Consider the following 23,689-nt stretch of genomic DNA (forward strand, 5'->3'; position numbering starts at 1 on the left):
CATGCATGAAAGGGTTCATTTAGCTGCAGATCTAGTATTTATGTAGATTTCATGCAAATAACAAAGTAAAATTGGAAAAAGCAAGATGTAAGGTGGTAAAACCTGAAGATGTGATATGTGACATTCTACTCATAAATCAGAGGTGTGTGTTGTTGGATGTGGACCGTGGATTTGCGCTGATTTGTACCCGGTCATGGCCCTCAGAGTGGGTTCTGATTAACTCCTGTGTTGAGTTCCCATTAATCGCAGTGCATTTGTGCAGCTCATAATCTCCTTAACTTCCACTATTGTCACGGACTCTTGTCAGCCAATCTCCAAAGAACATCCAGAGTAACGGGGCCGTTTGAGGTTTTTCACACCTGTCCACTTCAAAGACTAACTGGTTTCAGTACATAAGGGCCCTGTCCCACTGGGGCCTTTGTGCGCCCCTGTGGATCACACACACCCTTTGCACTCATCTGAGGTTTGACAGGTCCCTTTAAAGGCCAGGTCCGGGTGGATGAGGACCACTGGGACTATAAACCCCACTTCCAGCATCCCGCCAAGCAGCATTAGGGATCTACCTGCGCATGCGCCAACACCACCTAGGGTTATGAATTATTATCTGTCCTTTGCGCTTTTTTCTCTCCTTGTGGATTTGGTTGTGGTTCTTGGGTCCAAACAGCAGCTGCAGAATCCGCCCTTTCTGCATCCTAACATAGTGTTCCGTGGGAGGACCCGGACCCGGACCCGGAGGCTGCCCCTGTACATGATGCAGCTCTACAGGACCATGTTGACCCAGTACCGGATCAGGGCCAGGGATACCAGACCTGGATATAACCCGGGTTTGCACAACTCTGACTCTGTGACCAGCCTTGTCGCCAAAAGTAAGTATCCACATCTAATCTGGACCTCTTACTGCATAAAAGTATTGACACTTATAGAAAAAGTGGAGATTGTTCATTTGAATATAGCACCAACAAGAACTACACTGTAAAAAAAAATCTGTAATTTAACAGAATTTTCACTGTTCATTTTACAGATTTTTCCTGTATTTTTAAGATACAGGAAAATATCAATGAAATTACAAAAATAGAGGGTAATTTTACATGTCAAATGTAAAATAACACGAAAAAACTGTAACTGTGAATAACCATAAAATTTCCATTTTTTAAAAGAAGTTTTTTCTTTTTTCACAGAAAAATACAGTTAAAATACATTTGCAGATGTATCGTAATTTCACAAATATTTCTTTTCTATTCGTGAGATTAAACTGTTAATTTAAAGTTTACTACTCAAAAAAAAATTAAACAAGATAAAATTACTGACAATTAACCATAAAAGAAGTATTTGTTCTGTAAGCTTAACAAGACTTGTTTGTTAATTGATGAATATCTTGTGTAATTACAACAAAAATGTTGAATAAATGTGTTTTTGTGAATGTATAACATGTATAAGCACTGATAAACTGTCAAAATACAGTTTTTATCAGTGGATTGTACAACTTAGTCTGATTGAAAATTTTATATATATATATATATATATATATATATATATATATATATATATATATATATATATATATATATGTAATTTGACTGTTTTAATACATGTAAATATTCTTTATTAAACATTAAAAACTCAAAAATTATGCAAAATCTCATGTAAAGTTAGGGCAAAAAGCTGTATTTTAATTATGGAAAATTACCATATATTTATGAGATGGTTATTTTCCATTATTTTCCAATATTTTTTCGGCACCCCTGCTGCTGGAATATTACTTTTTTTATGTTTTTTTTTTTTTTTTTTTTTTTTTTTTTTTTACAGTGTATGGTGCAAATTAGAGACATTAGGCATAATAGTCATAAGAGGAATTAAACATATTTACCAATCTCAGGTTTTTTCAAATTTTATTGAGGCTACTATTGATCAGTTCCTCCAGTCAACAATACAAAATAAATAGATCATTCAGTCAATCAATCAATCAATCAATCCAGGAAACAGTAGAATGTCATGAAAATTAATAACACTCTTACAAAACAGGGTGTTGAAACTGATTCATGATGATTACCGCGTAACCTATAAGTTTTTAGTTAACTTGGTTAAGAAAAAAACAAAATTAAATAGTAGTGATAGATATAATAATAATAAATATAGTAACAATTATAGTTTCCAAAAGGTTGGAAACTTTAATGTTAAACTGTTAATGTTGGGATAAACTGTGAATTTCACAGAATAATAAATAATAATAAAAAAAAAAAAAGGATTTAGTGAGAATTTAGTGTGTGTGTTTTACTTCATGGTTTTACAGTTGAATGGGTGTGGCTTGATTTGCTTCATGCACCTTTAATTTAATCATCTGAAACTTTGCAAATATCATTAAAGGTGTAAAAAAAAAAGTAATTTTTAGAGCAATATCTGTTGCCTTTAATAACTATCTTGCGTTTCCTGAATTCAGTTCATGTGTGTATATCCTCCTGAGACCCAATAAAGTACAAATTTCTGCTTTTTTACAGTAAATAACTGCCTTAATGTGTGAAATAAGGACAGCTAAAATGCGGTACAAAGATAAAATAGAGGAACAGTATGACAGATTTACTGGTCAATCTACATTTGTACTCTCACCTATAATCATGAGCTCTGGGTCACGACCAAAAGGACAAGATCCAAGCGGTCAAAATGAGTTCCCTCTGTTGGGTGGCAGCACACTTAGATACCAACCATATGGAAAACATCTACAGTCATGCCTGTTCCAAAATGTAAAAAACCCAAGAGATCTAACTGACTTCAGATCAGTAGCTCTTATATCACTTATGATGAAAAGTCTTGAGAAAATCTTTACAAATCACATTCTATCCCTAATTCAGGGCAAACTAGATCCCTTGCAGTTTGCATATCAGTCCTGTAAGGGTGTTGATGATGCAAGCTTTTTATTTTAGATAAAGCATACCAGCACCTTGAAAAACCCAAATCGTATGTCAGACTTTTATTTGCTGATTTTTCCTCTGCTTTTAATAAGATGCATCCTCATATTTTATGTGAGATATTAGCTTCTTATTTTATTTTACTGGATCAGTATTTATTGTTGCTTTTAAATGTTTTAACCAGTAGAGTTCAGCGGGTTTTTATAAATGGTTTTATGTCTGATCTTATCGCTTCAAACACTGGTGTTCCTCAGGGCTGTGTACTTTCACCCCTCCTTTTTATAATGTACACAGATAGCTGTAGGTCGGTCCAACAGTTACCTGGTGAATACTCCCCTGCTATCACTTCCTCAGGGTTCACAGAGAAGTCACGGCCCTGCTCTGACATCATGCAGTGGAGTGACGAGAACCTCCTTGACCTGAACGTGACGAAGACCAAGGAGCTAAATATTGATTTTATGAAGGAGAAGTCTGAGTCTGAACCTAGTAGAATTCATTGAAGAACATCCAAATTACAGACTTGTACAAATAACTTGGTACTTTGTTGGATTCTCAGCTCAGATTCAACTAAAACATAGAGTCACTGGTTAAGAGAGGTCAACAAAGAATCCGCCTGCTATCTATCTATCTATCTATCTATCTATCTATCTATCTATCTATCTATCTATCTATCTATCTATCTATCTATCTATCTATCTATCTATCTATCTATCTATCTATCTATCTATCTATCATGCAGCAATTTTTTCAGATATTGTACATTTTTTTATGGAATGTCCTTTGCAGTGGAGAGTGTTTTTGTAATTTTTTTAAAAGTAAAGCTGTGAAACTCTTGCCCCTCATGAATGACAAAAATTAATTGCTGGGTCTCAGGAGGATATTACAGTTTTTCTTGGAAGACATTGTTCTTTGTGAATATTTCTGGTCAGTTTTCGTCTTTTTTCTCTTTCAGGTTGTCAGCAGATTAACAATAGATGGTCAGTCACCTTTGACCTGTCCTCCATGTCCTCAAATGACAATATCCAACTAGCTGAACTCCGCATCCATCTGCCTGCCTTCACAGAGTGCACTCAAGCTTCTGTGAATGTTTTCCACTCCCACTGCCCCGGTATCAAGCCCTGTCCACAGAACCGGCAGTTCCTGGGCTGTCTGAGGGCCCGACCCAGCTCTATGGTGTCCCCATCCTCCTGGAAGGTCTTCAACGTGACAGAGATGCTCCGTCGCTGGCTGCAGGAGGATCAGTCCACACTGAGGATGGAGGAGGAGGAGCAGCATCGGCACCAGGAGGGAGTCCAGCATCCTACAGTAGACCGGGTCATGATGTTGGTCTTCTCCTGGCAGAACCCCGACAGCCAGAGAACACCAACGCTCATCCGCACAGCAGAACACTCCAAGTACGTCCACCTAGACAGAGAGCGAGGGGGTTCTAGGAGCCGCAGAACCAAAAGGCACCAGCACAGGAACCACAAGCAGAACCACCAGAGACAGGCCCCTCCCAGCAGCAGGTCCACAGAGGAGGAGAGGGCCCTGCTCTGCAGGAAGGTGGACATGTGGGTGGACTTCAAGAAGCTGGACTGGAGCAAGTGGATCGTCTATCCTAAACGGTACAACGCCTTCCGCTGTGAAGGGTCCTGCCCTACACCTGTAGACGAGACCTTCACCCCCACCAACCATGCATTTTTGCAGGTAAGAGGAAACTCAGCCTCTCAGCTGGAGTTAACCCTTTCAGGTACCAATTGTTTATAAACTACTGGTATTTTTCACATAAAACATATCCAAGTGGATTTCTTAGCATAATACACACACAGCTATTCAATGTAAATTCAATGCATCAGCAGAGTTTAATAGAAATGGTGTTAATTGGTAGCAGCATAAACGCATCTATAAACTCTTTCCACAGAGAGAGCACATCACTGATTCAATAAAACAGATCACTTCAAATGATCATTAAAATGTAACTGTCCACTGTAGTGAATGTCATGAATCAGTGATTATATTCTGGGAAACTAGGACAAAACCATGAAGGGATTAAACTGTGAATAACCTGTTCCCTAAACTTAAACTTAAAGCTTTTTAGAGAATTTGTTTGTATTCACATTTCTGGGATTCTTCAAACAATACATCAGGAGAAGATAAGACTTTATTTATCCCACAGTGGGAAATTCAAGTGTCACAGCAGCATTTACAGTCAAGCATTGGAGTAATTACTGTAAATAATGCAGCTTTAATTAAAGTCTGAAGAACTGTCACTGCAGTTATGTTATGCATGAAAGGGTTAAATATCCACATCTTCAGCTGCATTATGATGTTGCCCTTTTGTAGAGTTGTTTGAACCTGTCATTTCTTCTCTTCTTCTCTCCAGAGCCTGTTCAAACTTCACCATCCAGATAAGGTGCCGTCTGTGAGCTGTGTGCCGACACGCCTCGCACCGCTGTCCATGCTCTACTACGAGTACGGGAAGATGGTGATGAAGCACCATGAGAACATGGCCGTGGAGGAGTGTGGCTGCCACTGACACACTTAGAAGAGGAGTCCACAGTCACTGAACAGATGGAGACAAAGTGTGGATGGGACGTCCACAGGCACTTGACAGAAATGTCCACACTAAGGAAAAGATTCTGTTGTGCAACCATACAGACCTGTTTCCTATATGGTTGTCTTGGTATTTTTCAGGCCATGATGGTCACTCCTGTGAGTGGTACTTGGATGCTAGCTTTTGTGTGTGTATGTGTATGTGTGTGTGTGTATGTGGGGGGGGGGGGGGGGGGGGGTTGACTGCATGCGTTATTTCTAAATAGCGTTTTTTATGGTAAAGGCAGTTAAATCTGAACTAAAGTCTAATAATCATGAAGAGACAACAGCTGTCTCCTCATGATTATTAGACTTCATAATAGATATATATAATTTATATAATATATGTAGAATATAATTTAAATAGACAGTTGCTGTCTATTCAAGCAGCATTTGGGTCTGCACGCCAGGAAAACAAACGGAGAGCCACAGAAGGTATTTAATGTATTATTATACACTAGGAACTACAGAACTGCATGGCATTTGCTACAAAACACAGCCAGTGATTGAGTGAATCACACAAAGTTGTCAAAGAGGCCTATATTTAACTGGTGTGTATAGATAAATTTAACTGCATTTACTGGCTGTGGGACGTGTGTCAGCATCTTGTGAATTGTTAGTGTTTTGCAAGAAAGATCGTCAAGTATTGGACGTACACACACACACACACACACACACACACACACACACACACATTTTCCTGTATGAACTACAAGTAGGCCAACTACCAAGTAGAAAAAGCCACAGGGTTAGTTAAGATTCAAGTGTATATTGTGTTGTGAAATATGACCGTAATGCATAGTATGTTCTGTAAACAAAACAAGCAGTCCTGATGAACAGGAATATGACAATTTGGAGGATATCACATATAGATGTACACTATCTTGCCAAAGGTATTTGCTCACCTGCCTTGACTCCCATACCCTTTGCAGCTATAACTGAATGCAAAGGGTGGACCGGTGTCATATTAAACCTTATGGATTAAGAATGGGATGTCACTGAAGTTCATATGCGAGTTAAGGCAGGTTAGCGAATACTTTTGGCAATATAGTGTATATATAGCACCCCCCTTCATTTTTTCTGGATCAGATACATTTTCCTGGATTTGATAAATTTTCTCTCCAAAAATACAATAGCCAAAAAAAGGGAGGTTTATTCATTTTAGTCTATTATAATAATAATTATTATTATATTATCATTATAACTATTGACTTCATCTCACATTTGACTGCATCACTTTGATTTTCTATTTCTTTTTTCCACATGTGCAGATGTAAGAGAATAAAATAAACAAAGTTATATTAACAGGTATAAAGACACCAGAGTACTGAAAAATCCTGATGTGTTAATCTGATTTGTCATAATCAGATTACTGCTGGTATCTCATAAATCATACCATATTATGCTATTTATATGATCACTTGAATAATCTGATAACTCCACAAATCAGATAATGATCAGAGTATTAATGTGGATGTAAACAGGGTCAGTGTTGATCCTGCAGAAGGGGTGATGCTGTCCTCAGGTTCAGACTTTGACGCATGCATATTTTTATTTTATAGCCCTCGTAAGTATTGGCGAAATAGAAAACAGTCGGTTACTCTGGTGGCAACGGCAACTCACAGCCACAATATGCGTCTGTTTTTTCTCTTTACAGAAAGACTGTGGAAGTGAACTTAAAGGTAGCCAACAGTTAATACAAAAAAATGCCATATACTGTTTATGCAGGACACTGTGGGACACCACTCTGTAAATTTTCCATTGTTACTTTTTATGGAATAGTTGGCTTGACCTTATACCTAAATTTAAGAGGATTGGCCATAATCTAATGATGGAGCGTAAAGTAAAAAAAAAATAGACTATGTTACAGGTTTCATCTGGTCTAGATGGTCACGGACTGAAACACTAGAAGAGTAACATGACTTTTTATTATAAATCCATGTGAAATTGTAAACAGTTATGGTACAAGCCCATTAACTTTGCTGAGATATTTGGGTCACATTGATCCACTTTTACGTTTGCTATAAATTAATACAATAAATTATTTCTAATCTTGGACCAAGGACTGTGTTTTTGTCCTGTCACGGTGTGTGAACGGTGTTGAAGTGGTAAAAAACACACTTACAAGATAGTGTTTTTATTCAAGTTGCAAACAGTAAAGTCCAGTAAGTCAGAAAGGAAACATATCCACTAAAAGTAGAAGTTAATTGTGGTTATAATTAGTCCTTACAAAACTGTTGCACAAGTTAAAACAGATTATTGCTAAATTATTGCTTTACATCATCAAACAAACCAACACAAAACCATCCCACCAAAGATAGGCAAGTAAAGACGGACAAAAAAAACACCCTCTAATGACACAAAACAGTCCAAAATACTGTTATTTCTTTGTGTTTAAAACTATAAATATCACAGTATTTATATTTTATTTGAGTAAAAATAAGAAATTATTTAAAAAATAATAATGGCTTGGTTTGATGAAGACTTGCTGAACATGTCCACATGTCCATCCAAGGGAAGACAAATTATGCATCAATTAGTGCTGCATTTTAACTAAGATTTGACAGTATTAAAAAATACTGTTTTTCACATCTCTGAACAGTTACAGTTTAGTACGACTACGTAAACAACCAGCAGTGAAAATGTGAGGAGTTCTTTTCATCCCTAGCGGCAGTTCTTCAGATGTCCATCTCAAACTGGGCATCGTCTCCTAAGAAGAAGGAACATTTATTGTCATTAGTTTAACCCTTTCATGCATAGTGGTCACTACAGTGGACAGCTATTCAAAGATGTTCTCTTATATCCTCCTGAGACCCAGCAATGCATCTTTGTCTTCTGTAGTGGACAAGAGTTGCACATCTTTCCTTAAAAATAAATAAATGTTCACTGAAAAGGACATTATATATATATATAAAAAAAATGTATCTGAAAAAACTGTTGCATCATGCTGTTTCCAATTAAGGCAATTATTTAATGTAAAATGGTGAAAATGTTTACTTACTGGGTCTCAGGGGGATATATTTTGTTGTTTTAGTTCCATATCCGCCAACACAGTGGACGCTTATGCATCATCTCATACACTGTAATTCATACCATTACTGTAACTTTGCTGTTCTTAATAAATCTGATCTGCACTAACATGTTTGAGTGTAAATCAATTGTTTGTTATTGTTATTAGACTGTCATTAACAAAAGTTTTTTTTTTTTTTTTTTGCATATTATCTCCATGAAATGAGTAATAACTAGTATTATAGTATGTTAAAATGTGAGAAAACAACAGATTAGCAGCATTAGAAATGTTTTAATTCATAGTTTTCACACAATATATCAGTAAATACATTTTTCTTTGCTTCAAATATAAAACACGTGGGGTCCAGCTGAGTGGACATTTTTGCAACTCCATGAAAAATAGGTTCATAAGAAAATTTTCAGTCACATTGTTATTTTCATAACTAAAGAGGAATAAAAACTGGGCAACAAAATCCTAATTAAGGTTCTCATAATTCATGCATGAGAGGGTAAATCAAAGCCAGATGAACTGAAGCCTGTCTCCAACAGTTGTTACCTGTGCTCTCCTCTTCATGAGGGCTGTGGTTGGTGGTGGCGGTGGCAGTGTTGTTGTTGCCGGGCATCTCTTCACGCTGGTTTGCATCCGGTTTGAGCGGCCTGGTGACTCCTGGGATGTCGGGCAGGTTCGGGGGAGTCCGGGTCAGAGGAGACGTCCGGCACTGGAGCAGGAACTTCCTGTCATAGATGATCCTGGTTCCTGCAGAGCACACCAACAAACAAAGAATACGTGATTGTCAGAGTGGAGGGGGGGGGGGGGGTGGAGAAAAGAGCACCTGTAAGAGTTAAAGGAAAGGTGTAGAGGACGGTGGGGAGACGAGCGATGTTGGATGGTTGAGAGACAACAGGAGGAAGAGAGGAAGATGTTGAGGTTGTCTTTGGGAGATGAGGACAGCTGAGGTTGGACGTTTGGATATGAGATGACTGAGACCAGACTAAGATGATCCAGACATGTGATAGTAGTAGGAGTAATAGTAGTAACAGTAGTGGTGGTAGTAGTAATAATAGTAGTCGTAGCAGTAGTAGTAGTAGTGATGGTAGTAGTGGTAATAGTGGTAGTAACAGTAATAGTAGTGGTAGTAGTAGTAGTAATAGTAGAAACAGTAGCAACAGTAGTGGTGGTAGTAATAATAATAGTAGTAGTAGTAGTAGTAGTAGTAGTAGTAGTAGTGATGGTAGTAGTGGTAATAGTGGTAGTAACAGTAATAGCAGTAGTAGTAGTAGTAGTAGTAATAGTAGAAACAGTAGTAGTAGTAGTAATAGTAGTGGTGGTAGTAGTAGTAGTAGTAGTAGTAATAGTGTTAGTAATAGTAGTAGTAGTAATAATAGTAGTAGTAATAGTAGTAACAGTAGTAGTAATAGTAGTAGTAGTAATAGTAATAGTAGTGGTGGTAGTAGTAATAATAGTAGTAGTAGTAGTGGTGGTAGTAGTAGTAGTAGTAGTAGTAATTAATAGTAGTAACAGTAGTGGTGGTAACAGTAATAATAGTAGTAGTAGTAGTAGTGGTGGTGGTAGCAGTAGTAGTAGCAATAGTAGTTACAGTAGTAGTAGTATAGTAATAGTAGTAATAGTAGTGGTGGTAGTAGTAATAATAATAGTAGTAGTAGTAGTAATAATAGTAGTAGTGGTAGTGGTGGTAGTACTAATAGTAGTAGTAGTAGTAGTAGTAATAGTAGTGGTGGTAGTAGTAATAATAGTAGTAGTAGTAGTAGTAGTAGTAGTAATAGTAGTGGTGTTAGTAGTAATGATAGTAGTAGTAGAAGTAGTAGTAGTAGTAATAGTAGTAATAGTAGTAGTAGTAGTGGTGGTAATAGTAATAATAGTAGTAGTAGTAGTGGTGGTGGTAGCAGTAGTAGTAGCAATAGTAGTAACAGTAGTAGTAGTAGTAATAGTAGTAGTAGTAGTACTAGTAGTAAACTGCAGTTAAATGAGTGCTATATTTTCATATTTCCGTCCCTAGTTTTTAATGTGTTCATTTACTTCTGTTCATTTATTTCTCCTCAAACAGAATTTGTTCAGTTATTTTTAAGTGACTGGAAAATAATCTTCATTTTGATCTGCTCTGTATGTATGTATGTATGTATGTATGTATGTATGTATGTATGTATGTATGTATTGGCACTATATCAAATGTATTTGATCGATCAAGGTTTCACTTCCTGAAAATGATGAAAACTGGCACAAACTTGTTCCAGTTTGTGAAGTGTCTGTTGGTAAATGTGCACCGTCTGTCAAATGCAGGAATAAATACTAATACAAATGGACTGATTTATACGAAGGACTCTCACCATGCAGTAATGTGTAAACTTCTACTATTTGACATATTATTCTACAGTTCGCTCTTAAACATGCTAACTTCTCATCCAGGCTCCTTTAGTAGAAAACAGTTCAGCCAAAACACCAACAGAAATCCAACCCAAACACTAAAGTCCATGTGTATGCCATGGAGCTCCCACAGCAGACTGTGTCCTGTTCTTCCTCAGATTAAATCTAAAGAGGCTAAAGGTCACGTTCCTGAATAAACTCCACACATTATGTTTTGGTTCTGTACCGAGGCTAAACTACACAGAACACTGATTGTGAAATCTTTATTTCATGTATAAACAGGCAATTCTGCTCCTGAGGATCCCAGAGAAAAACCAGGATTTCAGCTCCTCAGATGTAAACATGTCTGTGCACGTCTGCATGTTCGTCTTCCTCGGCCCCTTTGGGTTTAGGGTTATTCTGCTGATTTACAGGGCGTTGTCTGTCTTTTCCAGATTTCTTTTTTTGTTTTTGTTTTTTATTACAGTTATATTTTGTTTCCTTGTTCTGTATAATCTGTGACGCATTCTTACCGTATGAGGACCTCAGTTAAATGTTTGTCTGTATAATGGATAAAAACACCTGAAAATCTTACCAATTTCAATGATTGAGGCAAAAACCTTGGAAATTTTTACAAAACTTTAAAAACTATTTAATTTGGAAACTAGGGATTTCCACAGGGATTAAACTACAACTAAAACATTTTCAAAATAGTGAAGTAGATAATAATAGTAATAGTAACAGAAGGCACTCACTGTAATTTGAAATAAAATGTAAATAATGCAGATTAACGATGATAGAAATGGACGTCATTTAAGGACATTTGAGGGAAGAAAACATTTAACAAGTGTAACTCTTACAGAACCCCCATTTTTACTGCTTTTGTTTGAATGTACAGTTCTGTGCAGAAGTCAAGGGTCAACACTAGGTTAGAGCAGTGTTTTTTAACCTTGGGGTCGTAATCCCACATGGGGTCTCCTGGAATTCATAATTCATGGAATTCAAATAAAAAAAATTACTAATATAAAATATTTTTAATGACTCAATATACAGTATGTTTCATTATAATTCAAACACCACACACTTTCCCTAATAAAATTCAAGTTCAAATATAATGCAGGGTATAATATCTGAGAGGGCATATCTTCATTGACCCGATCATGTGACCGCATATGTTACTACGCTTCAACCTGTCTGGACACAGTCGCAGTCAGAAAACTGGACCAAACAGAAAATAGGAAGATTTCTTCACCCACCTGGTCCCACTAAAACATCACAAAGAGAAAGTGCAGGTACGAGATACCAAAAAGGTGCATTCTATACATTATATAGCTTAAATGTCATCTAAAATTAATGTTTATTTGCAACATAGTAGAGCATACTATTACATGATCAAAACCAAATTAATTTTAGCAAAAAATGTCTCCGGTTTGAATGTCTGGGGTCACCAGATATTTGTGGTGTTAAAATGGGGTCACAAGCCAAAAAAGGTTGGGAACCACTGGGTTAGATGGTTCAGTAAAGGAAAAACAAATGTTGTGTGTCTTTAACCCTTTAGTTCAAACACTATGAGGTTTACTGTATTCATTTCCGGAATGTTTTATACCAGGTTTCATTCAACACATGTCAGATGATTCTGTTTTTGTGCTGCTTCTTGTCATGGGGTCAGGGGTCACATCAAATAATGATTTCAACCTTCAGAACCCTTTTAGTTCTGTTTCTGTGAGTCTTTTAAAGCTGTGCACATATTTTCTGTATTTTCTTGTATCGAAAGAAAATAGAATGAGAAATAAATATATATGTTCATTTCAACTCTGCAAAAACAACATTCAATTTGTAAAAAGTATATTTAGCTGATAATTACCCTGCCCCCTGAAGGAGAGGTAAGGGGTATTGTTTTTGGTTCAGTTTATTTGTTAACACTCTAGCACAGTGGTTCCCAACCTTTTTTTAATTTGTGACCCCATTTTAACTTCACAAATTTCTGGCGACCCTAGAATGGAGACTTTTTTTTTTGCTCAAATTAATTTGTTTTTGATCATGTAATAGTTTGCTATACTATGTTGCATATAAACATTAATTTTAGACAACATTTAGTCTATATAATGTATATTATTATGGACGGAGGCAGTAAAGCCAGGTGTAGATTACTGCACAAAGGGAGGATTTTATTTTCCTTGGTCAGGATATGTACAGTCAGTCCAGCTTGTGTTTACAAGGCTGACAATTAATACTGAACAAACAAGAACTCAAACTATGAATTATGAAAGAACTGCAGCATCTGAAACCGACCACAATGAACATTTGAAAGATAAACAGTACCACAGTGCTTCAGTTTCAGCTTCACAGTTTGTCATGTCTGTTATGGATTGTGATTTTCTCCGTCAACTCACCATATATTTTTTTATTAGTGAGTTTTTCTTCATTTTTTATCAATTAGTAGAAATTTCAGGCGACCCCACATGGGGTCCCGACCCCAAGGTTGAAAAACACTGGACCAGCAGCAAAACTGTTGGTTGAATTCATACTAAATTGGGTTTATGAGTGACCTAGAATAGATGTGATTACATTTTGGGAAAAGTAGGTCAAAGTTCAAATTTTTTTGCACTTTTAAAAATGTTTTTTTTTCTAATTTACTTATAATGGACAAAATTTCAAATGTCAATAAAACATCAATTTTGTTTTAATTTACCTCATACCTGGCACATATACAGTATAGAGGCCATTGATATGCTGACATCAGCACATGCATAGACATGATGACATCAGCTGGATCCATGCCACAATAAGCTACAATACATGTGAAGGGTGGGGTTTGTTGTGCCTGGAACCACTTGTTCTTGATGCTTTTTGATTCATTTAGCACCACTGTATAAATGAGATAACAGAAAAATGTGTCATTTTATTTCATTATTCATAAGATCAAAAATATTCACCACAGAAAGCGAAAATACTTGGAGAACATAAGCACATAACTCCAGTAAATGTTAATGGTTAACTTAGTCTGAGAAAAACTAATGGAAAATATTGAATTTTTCACATAAATGTAGAATGTAGTTAATATTTCTACTTTTATAAAGGATCTGAATTCTTCTTCTCACATGCTATTTCTATCATTTTATTCCTGCAAACTCATCATAAAGTAAATAGTGGCACAAAAATATTTGTCCAGTTAGAAAAAAAGCAGAAATACTTGAAAAAAAGAGCACATAACTTGAGTAAATGTTCATGGATAATTTACTCTATTAATTCTGAGAAACTAAAGGAAAATACTAGAATCTGTAGTTATTTCAACCCTGCAAAAACAATCAAGACTTTTGCACAATACTGTTCTGTTTCGACGTGTAATATTTACTTTAAAAACCGTTTAAATAAAAAGTTTCCAACTAAATAAAAGCTTACCCATTACTACTGACCTATTTTTGCCCCCACATGTGACCCAGTGTTATTGACGCACCTTTAACGTCCCAGATCAGCGTTATCTGTGTCAGTGCATACAGAACAGAGTATCAGCTCGGACCAGCACATGCCATCAGCGTCAGCTTTCCCACCACATTCTTAACTTCTGCCAGAAACCTTCAACGGTCTCATTAAACACCCAGCAAATCCATGGCTGGTCAGGCTAACATTCAGAATCTGGATGTGTGTATTCCCAAATCTAAACTGTGTACCTTTTATATTCTGAATACTTACACAGAAGCACAAAAACATATCTCCTGCTTAAGCTGGAATATTTAAAGCTCCTCTTTTCCTCCTGGGTACATCCAGTTTTTCTTGTGTCTTGTAAACATGTTAGTGCAGCTCAACAACAGCCTGCAGTAATAACAGAAAAGCGCCTATAAATAGGACATGACTGAGCCCAGGCCTATGTTTGACCACACACACAATAACTGACACAAACATCCACATCAGGGGGCTCGCTCTTTATCCGAATAAAAATTCCAGATGTCTTCAAAACTGCTACTTTTTCCCCCTAGACCTTGGCTTTATGTACTTTTACACTTGTGTGCCTACTTTTTTAGTTGAGATTGTACCTGTTGTGTGTAGTAGAAAATCTATAAAGACCCAGTGGCAGCTCTCAAATGAATCTTTTTCACTATATTTTTTTGATTGATCACCATTTCTTATGATATTTTCCTTTGTATTTTGCATTTTTCAGTGAAAATCAGCTACTTTCTTGTATTCAGTTCACTGTAGATGTAGATGTCCATTAAAGCTCACATTAAAATTGATTGTTATTGTATCAAAACCAGAGAAAACTGAAAAAAGGTGACTTTTGGTTGAGATTGTACCTGTTGCATGTAGTAGAAAAAAGTTCACTTTAATAAATATATAAATGAATAAAGGCATATATTTTTTTATGTTTTGTTGCAATCTGGACTAAAGCAGGATTACTTAGTTTTGTTACATATTTGAAATAGACTGAAACTAATATGCTTTCCTCATGCATTTTTATTTATCTTACAAGATTGTGTCTCTGAGCATATTCTAAAATTCAACTATGAGAGAAACTTTTTTCCATACTTTATAAAGACTTTCACACAAAATTCCAGAATTTTCAAGGCCTGGAAAACAGTGTTTCTAACATTCTATACTTTTTAAGACTTTCAAGACCTGCACAAGCCCCCTGTAATCTGACACTAGGGGTGTGTATTGGCAAGAATCTGACGATACGATACATATCACAATACTAGAATCACGATACGATATATCACAATATATCATGATACTGTAAAAAAGCCAATTTTTTTTTTGTTTCTTTTTTTTATGATTCTTTCCTTGAATAATTGAATTACACTAGAAATCTGCACAAATACTAATCACATTTTTATTTGATCGGAACAGGATCTAATGCTATATCACAAAATGTTCCTGTGTTCAAACTGAAATTATGTTTTACAGACATTACAGTTTAAGATCCTGTTCAAATGTTCATATTCTATTAGTTCAGAACTAACATCATAACATTATTTTTGTGCAGTCCCAACAAAGGAACTAACATTATTTAATAAGAGTGTTAAATATTAATAAATAAAATATAAAACAAAACAAAACGAACCTCCACAATATCTGCATTTGAATAAATACCTAAAAATATACAGTACTTTTTAATATTGATACAGCATTATGAAATGAAATATCGCGATATATTGCAGAACCAATATTTTCTTACACCCCTATCTGACACTAATTCATTTACCACACATTTATCATTACTTACGTAAAGAAATCACCAGCAAGTATATTTATATTCAGACAGCTTTATAATTACTGTCCAGAGGGTTTAAATTGCCTTATTTTGCTCAGAAAAATAAAGTAAAGTACTGTGAGGTGGTTTGTGTATATGTTTGTGTACTACAGGGTCTAGTCCAGAGGCTAGATCTCTGGACCTCTTTTAACCTCATTATTTATAGGTGGTCGACAGACGTCAAACCTGCACCAGCTCTGTCAAACATCAACTGGAGAAAACAACACAACAACAGGACGAGCAGCTGACGGAAGCAGACCCGTTTACTCATGTCAGAACGTACAGGAACTAAAAACACTAATTTATATGAAGAATAGATTAAGACTGAGAAAGAGCATTAGACTGAGTTAACCCTTAAAGACCTGAACAGCCTTCAAAAAGCATCTACTGATCTAAAATTTTTAATACCTGCTGAACCTGTACAACTAATCCTATCAATACATGGAAATAAATAAAACACAGTTTGTCACCATTTCATTGTCATCAGATTTAACCTGTTTGGACGTTCAGAGGTTCTGTGGTGAACATGAAAACACCGTCATCTTCTACAACACAGATTCACCAGTAAAACCCATGTAGTTTGATAAATGACAGTGAATGTAGATGTTTGGCTTTATGTTCAGTTACTGATATTTGCAGAAAAAGTCACTTTTTCTACTGTTTTCTCTGTTTTGATAAAGTAACCTTTGAATTTACTCTGAGCTTTTATGAACATCTACATGATCAGTGACTTAAATGCCACAAAATAGATGATTTTCAATTTAAAATGCAAAATGCAGAGGATAAAACTATAGTAAATGGTGATAAATCACTTTAGAATGTGTAAATGTGATGAGAAATATGCACAACAATAGTTCTGACCCCATGGAAATCTGACCCCGGGTCACTTTTCTACATAGAATTGTGACTCGCAGGTCTATTTTTCCCCATTAGATTTTAAACCTCTTATATGAATTTGTACTGGATGTTAAAAAAAAAGGTCTAATACATTTCTATATCATAAAAAGCTTAAATATATGTGTAGAATTTGACATTTTTAGCAGAAACTACTAAATCAATTCATTCATAAAGCCACTGAAGTAAATAATCTGCGTTCAGTGTAGAGTTGCTGGACATCATGAAATCCACCCTAAATTATGAAAAAATTTTGAAAAAAATAGGCTTTATGTATTTATTTTCAAATATATATATATATATATATATATATATATATATATATATACACACATATATATATATATATGTATATATATATATATATATATATATATATACATACACACACATATATATATATACATACATACATACATACATATATATATATATATATATATATATATATATATATATATATATATATATATATATACATAAATTTAGTAATATTTGTAACAAAAACGGTAACACTGAATGGGTGAAAACAGACTGCAGTAAAGGTTATGGGATTTGAATCAATAACAGTTATTTTTTTAAGTAAATAACATCATGTGCTCGTACGTTTGTGCATGATTGTTAATACATATTTGTGCTTTTCATAACATGTTATGTCATTATATACACCTGAAATAAAGTTAAAGTTTCTTTCCTTCTTTCTTTTTATAAATTTGGTGATTTATTAGGGGTGGGTCATTTTTTCATGGGGGGGTGGGGGGTGGGGTAGAAAACTTTTCACTTTTCCATAGGGGTCACTTTTCTATCTGACACCAGGTGAATCTTTAAACCTTGAGCTACTTAGAAAATAAATGTATTAATTTAGAAGCAGCATTTATTATTTTGTGACATGTTCTTGCAAGTAAAAAACTAATGTAGGAAATAATAATCCATAGATAAATTAAAAATAACCCAAATCTTTAAGTACAAATGCATTCGTTTACCATAAGCCCCTGGTGTCATGTCCGTCACCTAGGACATTATAATCACATATATTCATCCTCTGGTGTTTTTAATATGAGATAAACAAATACCAACATGTGCTTCAGTTCCCCATATACACTGGTTTGTTTTGTTTTCATATATAGTGTGTAAATGGGGTTTTCTCTACATTATATTACATATGTGGAGATCATTAAAAATAACTATGCCTTACTCAGACCTCATGGTTACTGCTGGTCCACTGTTGATTTTCAGTTTTTTTGTTTGTTCTTTGCTATTTTTTTAATATTTCCTCAAACTTTAACATTTTTCCACACAGACACCTTAATAACATTGGTCTAAAATGAAGTGAATTTTTTTTTTTTTTAACTGAAACCTTTGTTTTTAGGTGGTAGAAGATGACAACAGCACGTTTCCTACAGCTGATGGAATAATAAATGAACACTAAAGGCTATGACACTCACTTCACAAACCTGTGCAATATTCTTTCTTTTCCTTCTGTAGTTATTAATACTCTACAGTTCTGCGTACAATTATGCAATCAATACATTCAATCATTTTTCAACTGAGCAATATGTCATGTAAATTTACTGCTGCTAAAAGTACATTTTTATACACTATATATATTTCTTTATATTGTTCATTTATGAGCAATCTTTTTTAAATGTTTGTAAATAGTTTTTTTCCTGGTTTCTTTGCACTGTGTGGGATTGCTCTGAATTTGACTGTATCTTGTATATAATGAAAATAAAGATTCTGATTTGGATATTATTGCTCCATCCATGCGCATACGTACAACCATGTAGCAGAAATGCACCTAAAACCATATTTCACACATTAAAATTCAGAACGTGATTCTTATTCCACTGTGACAAAGTGAACAATTAACATTTGTCATAATTGTGATTTGTGTAATAACTGGGGATTACTTTTGAGAGTTTAACACACACAATATGTTTACTTTAGAAAACAAAAACACTATTTCTCAGTAAGATTAGAAGGAGTATGGAGGAAGTATACACATTTACACCTGTCCCTACTACCTTTTGGATGTGCAGTATTGTGGTTATGGATATTTGTTTAATCATATCTGGAGAATGTGTTGTTTAACCCATAAAGACCCAAACAGCCAAAAGCATCTACTGATCTAAACTGTTTAATACCTGTTGATCCACTAATCCTATCAATACATGTTAATAACTGGTGTAAAATACAGTTTGTCATCTTTTCATGGTCATCAGATATGTGACCCATCTGGACGTTCAGAGGCTCTGTAGTGAATGTGCAAACACCGTCATCTTCTACAGCATTGATTCACCAGTAAAACTCATGGAGTTGGATCAATGACAGTGAATGGAGACACTGGGTTTATGTTCAGTTAGTTTTTCTTCAGTTTTCCATGTTTCTGATATAGTAAAACATAACTTTACTCTGAGCTTTTATGAACATCTAAATCAGGGGTGTCAAACTCATTTTAGTTCAGGGGCCACATTCAGCTAAATTTGATTTGCAGTGAGCCGAACCAGTAAAATAATAACATAATAATATAGAAATAATATCAACTCCAAAATTTTCTCTATGTTTTAGAGCAGGGGTGTCAAACTCATTTTAGTTCAGGGGTCACATTAAGCCCAAATTGGTCTCCAGTGGGTCAACAAATAAATACATAATAACCTGTAAATAATGACGACTCCAAATTTTTCTCTTTGTTTGGTGCAATCAAAATTAAATTATGAAAATATGTCCATTTACAAACTATCAAAACAAAAATGATGTGAATAACCTAAAAAAACTGAAATTTCTTGAAAAAAATAAGTGCAATTTTAACAATATTACACCTTAACTTACCACTTATACATACATATTACAGATTGGATCTACAAAGGCAAAAAATATTTAAAAACAGGAAGAATAACGCTAAAATTTAACTTTTCAGGTTTCAGTTTTTCACATTCAGGACAAGTTTGTAAATGTTAATATTTTCATAATTTAATGTAAGTTTTTACACTAAAACAAAGAGAAAAAAATTGGCGTCATTATTTAGAGGTGTAATGTAATATTATATTTTTCACATTAAACTAAGAAAATTTGGAGTCATTATTTATAGGTTATTATGCTATTATTTTAGTTGAGATCACATTGTTCTGTATGCGGAACCTGAACTACAACGAGTTCGACATCCTTGATTGTGAATATCTTAAGTTTAATTTTTGCGCTTTGCAAATTCATCCCGGGGGCCGGACTGGAACCTTTGGCGGGCCGGTTTTGGCCCCTGGGCCGCATGTTTGACACCCCTGTTTTAGAGTGAAAAAAGTCAAATTAAACAATGAAAATGTTTACATCTACAAACTATCCTCTCAAACAATGTGAATAACATGAACAAACTGAAAAAATAAGTGTAATTTTAACAATATTCTGCCTCAGTTTATCATTTACACATGTACATTAGAACTTACAGATCACAGTAGATCTACAAACACAGAACATTTAGTAACAGGCAGAATACTGTTAAAATTGTACTTACTTCTCTTAAGACATTTCAGGTTGTTCATATTTGTTCAGGTTATTCACATTTTTGGTGAAATTATACTTTGTTTTAGTGTAAATACATGAAAATATTTACATTTACAAAGAGAAAAAAATTGGAGTTGTCATTATTTCTATGTTATTATGATAGAATTTTACTGGTCTGACCAACTGGAGATTGAATTGGTCTGAATGTGGAACCTGAACTAAAAAGATTGTTAATATCTTCAGTGTAATTTTTACATTTCACAAATTCATCCCAGGGGCCGGACTGGACCCTTTGGGAAGGCCGGATTTGGCCCCTGGGCCGCATGTTTGACACCTGTGATCTACATGATCAGAAAAATAAAAAATGATGTTACTGTAGTAATATTTTACACTGAAAAAACACATAATACAGAGAATAATATCATAATAAATGGTGATAAATCAGTTAAGAATGATTAAATACATAGAAAAAAATTCATTAGGGAACAACCAGAGAAGAAGCATTGGGTCCTTATGGGTTCACTATTGATTATATGTCTGAAATATATGCACAGAAATTCAACAAATCAAAGGTAATGTGTTTGAGCTGTGATATTGAAAGTCAGTGGTGATCTAATAAATAAATACCGGCTAAAATTTACTTAGGGGGTCAAATGAGTGGCCATTTTGGTCAAAAAAAAAAAGTTGTAAGAAATGCATAGAACTGTGTTGGAATAATGCTAATACATTTGTGCACAGACTACTGATATTATTTGACAGTGGAAGCTCTATTTTCAGAAATATTGGATTTTGAATAGCACGTGTATGTCAAAACTTTTGCTGGTGGACGGACGTGACATTACCCATGATGCTCTGGTCAGTACCAGTACTTTATTAGTAATAAACTTATAGACTTACTATTGCTAATTCTTCTCTTATTCATAAATGTTAGTATTGTGGATCTAAAACAATAACAGCTGACACAAAAACACAAAATGTGGCAGTGGACGGATGTGACATGGTTGTTACAGATCCCATCATACTGATGCTCGGCAGCCATGTCACCATTTACACTAATGATCCCTGTGAAAAAACTAGGATCATAATTATTTATTGTATAGTTTATCATCATACTAAAGAGTAAAGAACAATATAGAACTGTTATTTCTTTATAAAAATGCTTATTATTAGAAAACTGTTGATTTAAAAAGTGACGTGTGACATTGTTAATGTATGTATTGGCGTAACATAAGCAGGATGGATCAGCACCATACTCCATACTGCAACCTGTACAAATAAAACATGTGATATGTAGTATATAATCTTGTAAGAAAAATTGGGGAATCTAAAAGAATAGAATATTTGTTTTTGAGGTAAATTCAGTTAAAATATAACTTGGCCATTTGTGACATGAAAATATAGCATTAATTGTGATGAAATTGGACATTTTTGACCTGAAAACATAGTTCATATGACCATCAACATGTTGCAACAGAACTGAAATCCTGTAAATTTGCATAATTTGCATTTACCAACACAAAATTCTGTTGGGGAATCACTTCTATTGATTTGTTATGCACAAAGACATCAATAAGACCTCTAAGCAAATTTTAGCCGTCATAATAAATGGTGCACATAGGAAAATACATAATTTACACTGAAAAAACTCATAACACAGAGAGTAATATTATAATAAATGGTAATAAATCAGTTACGAATGATTAGACACATAGAAAAAAAATCATTCGGGAACAACCACAGAAGAAGCACTGGGTCCTCATGGGTTCATTATTGATTATATGTCTGAAATATATGCACAGAAATTCAACAAATCAAAGGTGACGTGTTTCAGCTGTTATATTGAAAGTCAGTGGTGATCTCCTAAATAACCACAGGTAAATATGCTCCATAAATAACCACAGGTAAATATGCTCCATAAATAACCACAGGTAAATATGCTCCATAAATAACCACAGGTAAATATGCTACATAAATAACCACAGGTAAATATGCTCCATAAATAACCACAGGTAAATATGCTCCATAAATAACCACAGGTAAATATGCTCCATAAATAACCACAGGTAAATATGCTACATAAATAACCACAGGTAAATATGCTCCATAAATAACCACAGGTAAATATGCTACATAAGTAAACCCAGGTAAATATGCTACATAAATAACCACAGGTAAATATGCTCCATAAATAACCACAGGTAAATATGCTCCATAAATAACCACAGGTAAATATGCTCCATAAATAACCACAGGTAAATATGCTCCATAAATAACCACAGGTAAATATGCTACATAAATAACCACAGGTAAATATGCTCCATAAATAACCACAGGTAAATATGCTACATAAGTAAACCCAGGTAAATATGCTACATAAATAACCACAGGTAAATATGCTCCATAAATAACCACAGGTAAATATGCTCCATAAATAACCACAGGTAAATATGCTCCATAAATAACCACAGGTAAATATGCTCCATAAATAACCACAGGTAAATATGCTCCATAAATAACCACAGGTAAATATGCTCCATAAATAACCACAGGTAAATATGCTCCATAAATAACCACAGGTAAATATGCTCCATAAATAACCACAGGTAAATATGCTCCATAAATAACCACAGGTAAATATGCTACATAAGTAAACAGGTGTGTCTCCAGCTGTGGAACATGCTCCAGGTCAGTCCTCTGGGCTCACTTCCACTCTGCAGCCCCTCCTGCTGACCTCAGATCACATTTATGGGACTATTTCCTCTATTCCTGTGAGTGGGACGTGTTACCTCCTGGCGTGGTGCTGAACAGGGTCCCCCCGGGGGTCGTGGAGTAGTCCTGGGGCATGTGAGCTGCATCGTGGATGGCCACGCGCCTGACAGCCGGGATGTCGCGGCTCCTCGTGGTCTGACTTCCGGCTGACATGTCGAACGGATCCACGGACGAACACGAGAGGACTGTTCACTGAGTGTCACCGAAACTGGACTCAAACTGTGGACATATGTGGACCCACTATCTCCACGTGGTGTGAGCAAAATCCAAAACAACTCACGGATGACTTCCTCCACGGCAGCACGTGGAGCGGAGCGCCGTGATTGGCTGGAGCCGGGGGCGTCAGAGTGTGACGTCACAGAGGGGCTTGTAGTTTTTCCGGATCAGAGTGTCAGACAAATAAACTAAAACCCCCACATTTGAAAATCTGCCTATTGG

At 35.2% G+C, this 23,689-nt stretch overlaps 2 protein-coding genes across 2 annotated transcripts; one reads left to right on the forward strand and one right to left on the reverse strand.

Moving 5' to 3' along the window:
• Nucleotides 1-751: 751 nt before the first annotated feature.
• On the forward strand, nucleotides 752-5,418 carry ndr1 (nodal-related 1). The gene is made up of 3 exons (XM_030148344.1): nucleotides 752-866; nucleotides 3,856-4,589; nucleotides 5,266-5,418. Exons 1-3 carry the CDS (start codon nucleotides 752-754, stop codon nucleotides 5,416-5,418), a joined length of 1,002 nt encoding a protein of 333 aa, XP_030004204.1.
• A 2,177-nt stretch (nucleotides 5,419-7,595) lies between these two features.
• Nucleotides 7,596-23,562, reverse strand: LOC115429219 (eukaryotic translation initiation factor 4E-binding protein 1-like). Its single transcript, XM_030148495.1, has 3 exons — nucleotides 23,269-23,562; nucleotides 9,040-9,240; nucleotides 7,596-8,184 (listed from the first exon to the last, which is right to left on the reverse strand). Exons 1-3 carry the CDS (start codon nucleotides 23,402-23,404, stop codon nucleotides 8,153-8,155), a joined length of 369 nt encoding a protein of 122 aa, XP_030004355.1. The 5' UTR covers nucleotides 23,405-23,562; the 3' UTR covers nucleotides 7,596-8,152.
• Nucleotides 23,563-23,689: the final 127 nt, after the last annotated feature.

The sequence above is a fragment of the Sphaeramia orbicularis genome, chromosome 12 (genome assembly GCF_902148855.1).
Source record: "Sphaeramia orbicularis chromosome 12, fSphaOr1.1, whole genome shotgun sequence".
In the NCBI taxonomy this organism is placed as follows: Eukaryota; Metazoa; Chordata; class Actinopteri; order Kurtiformes; family Apogonidae; genus Sphaeramia; species Sphaeramia orbicularis.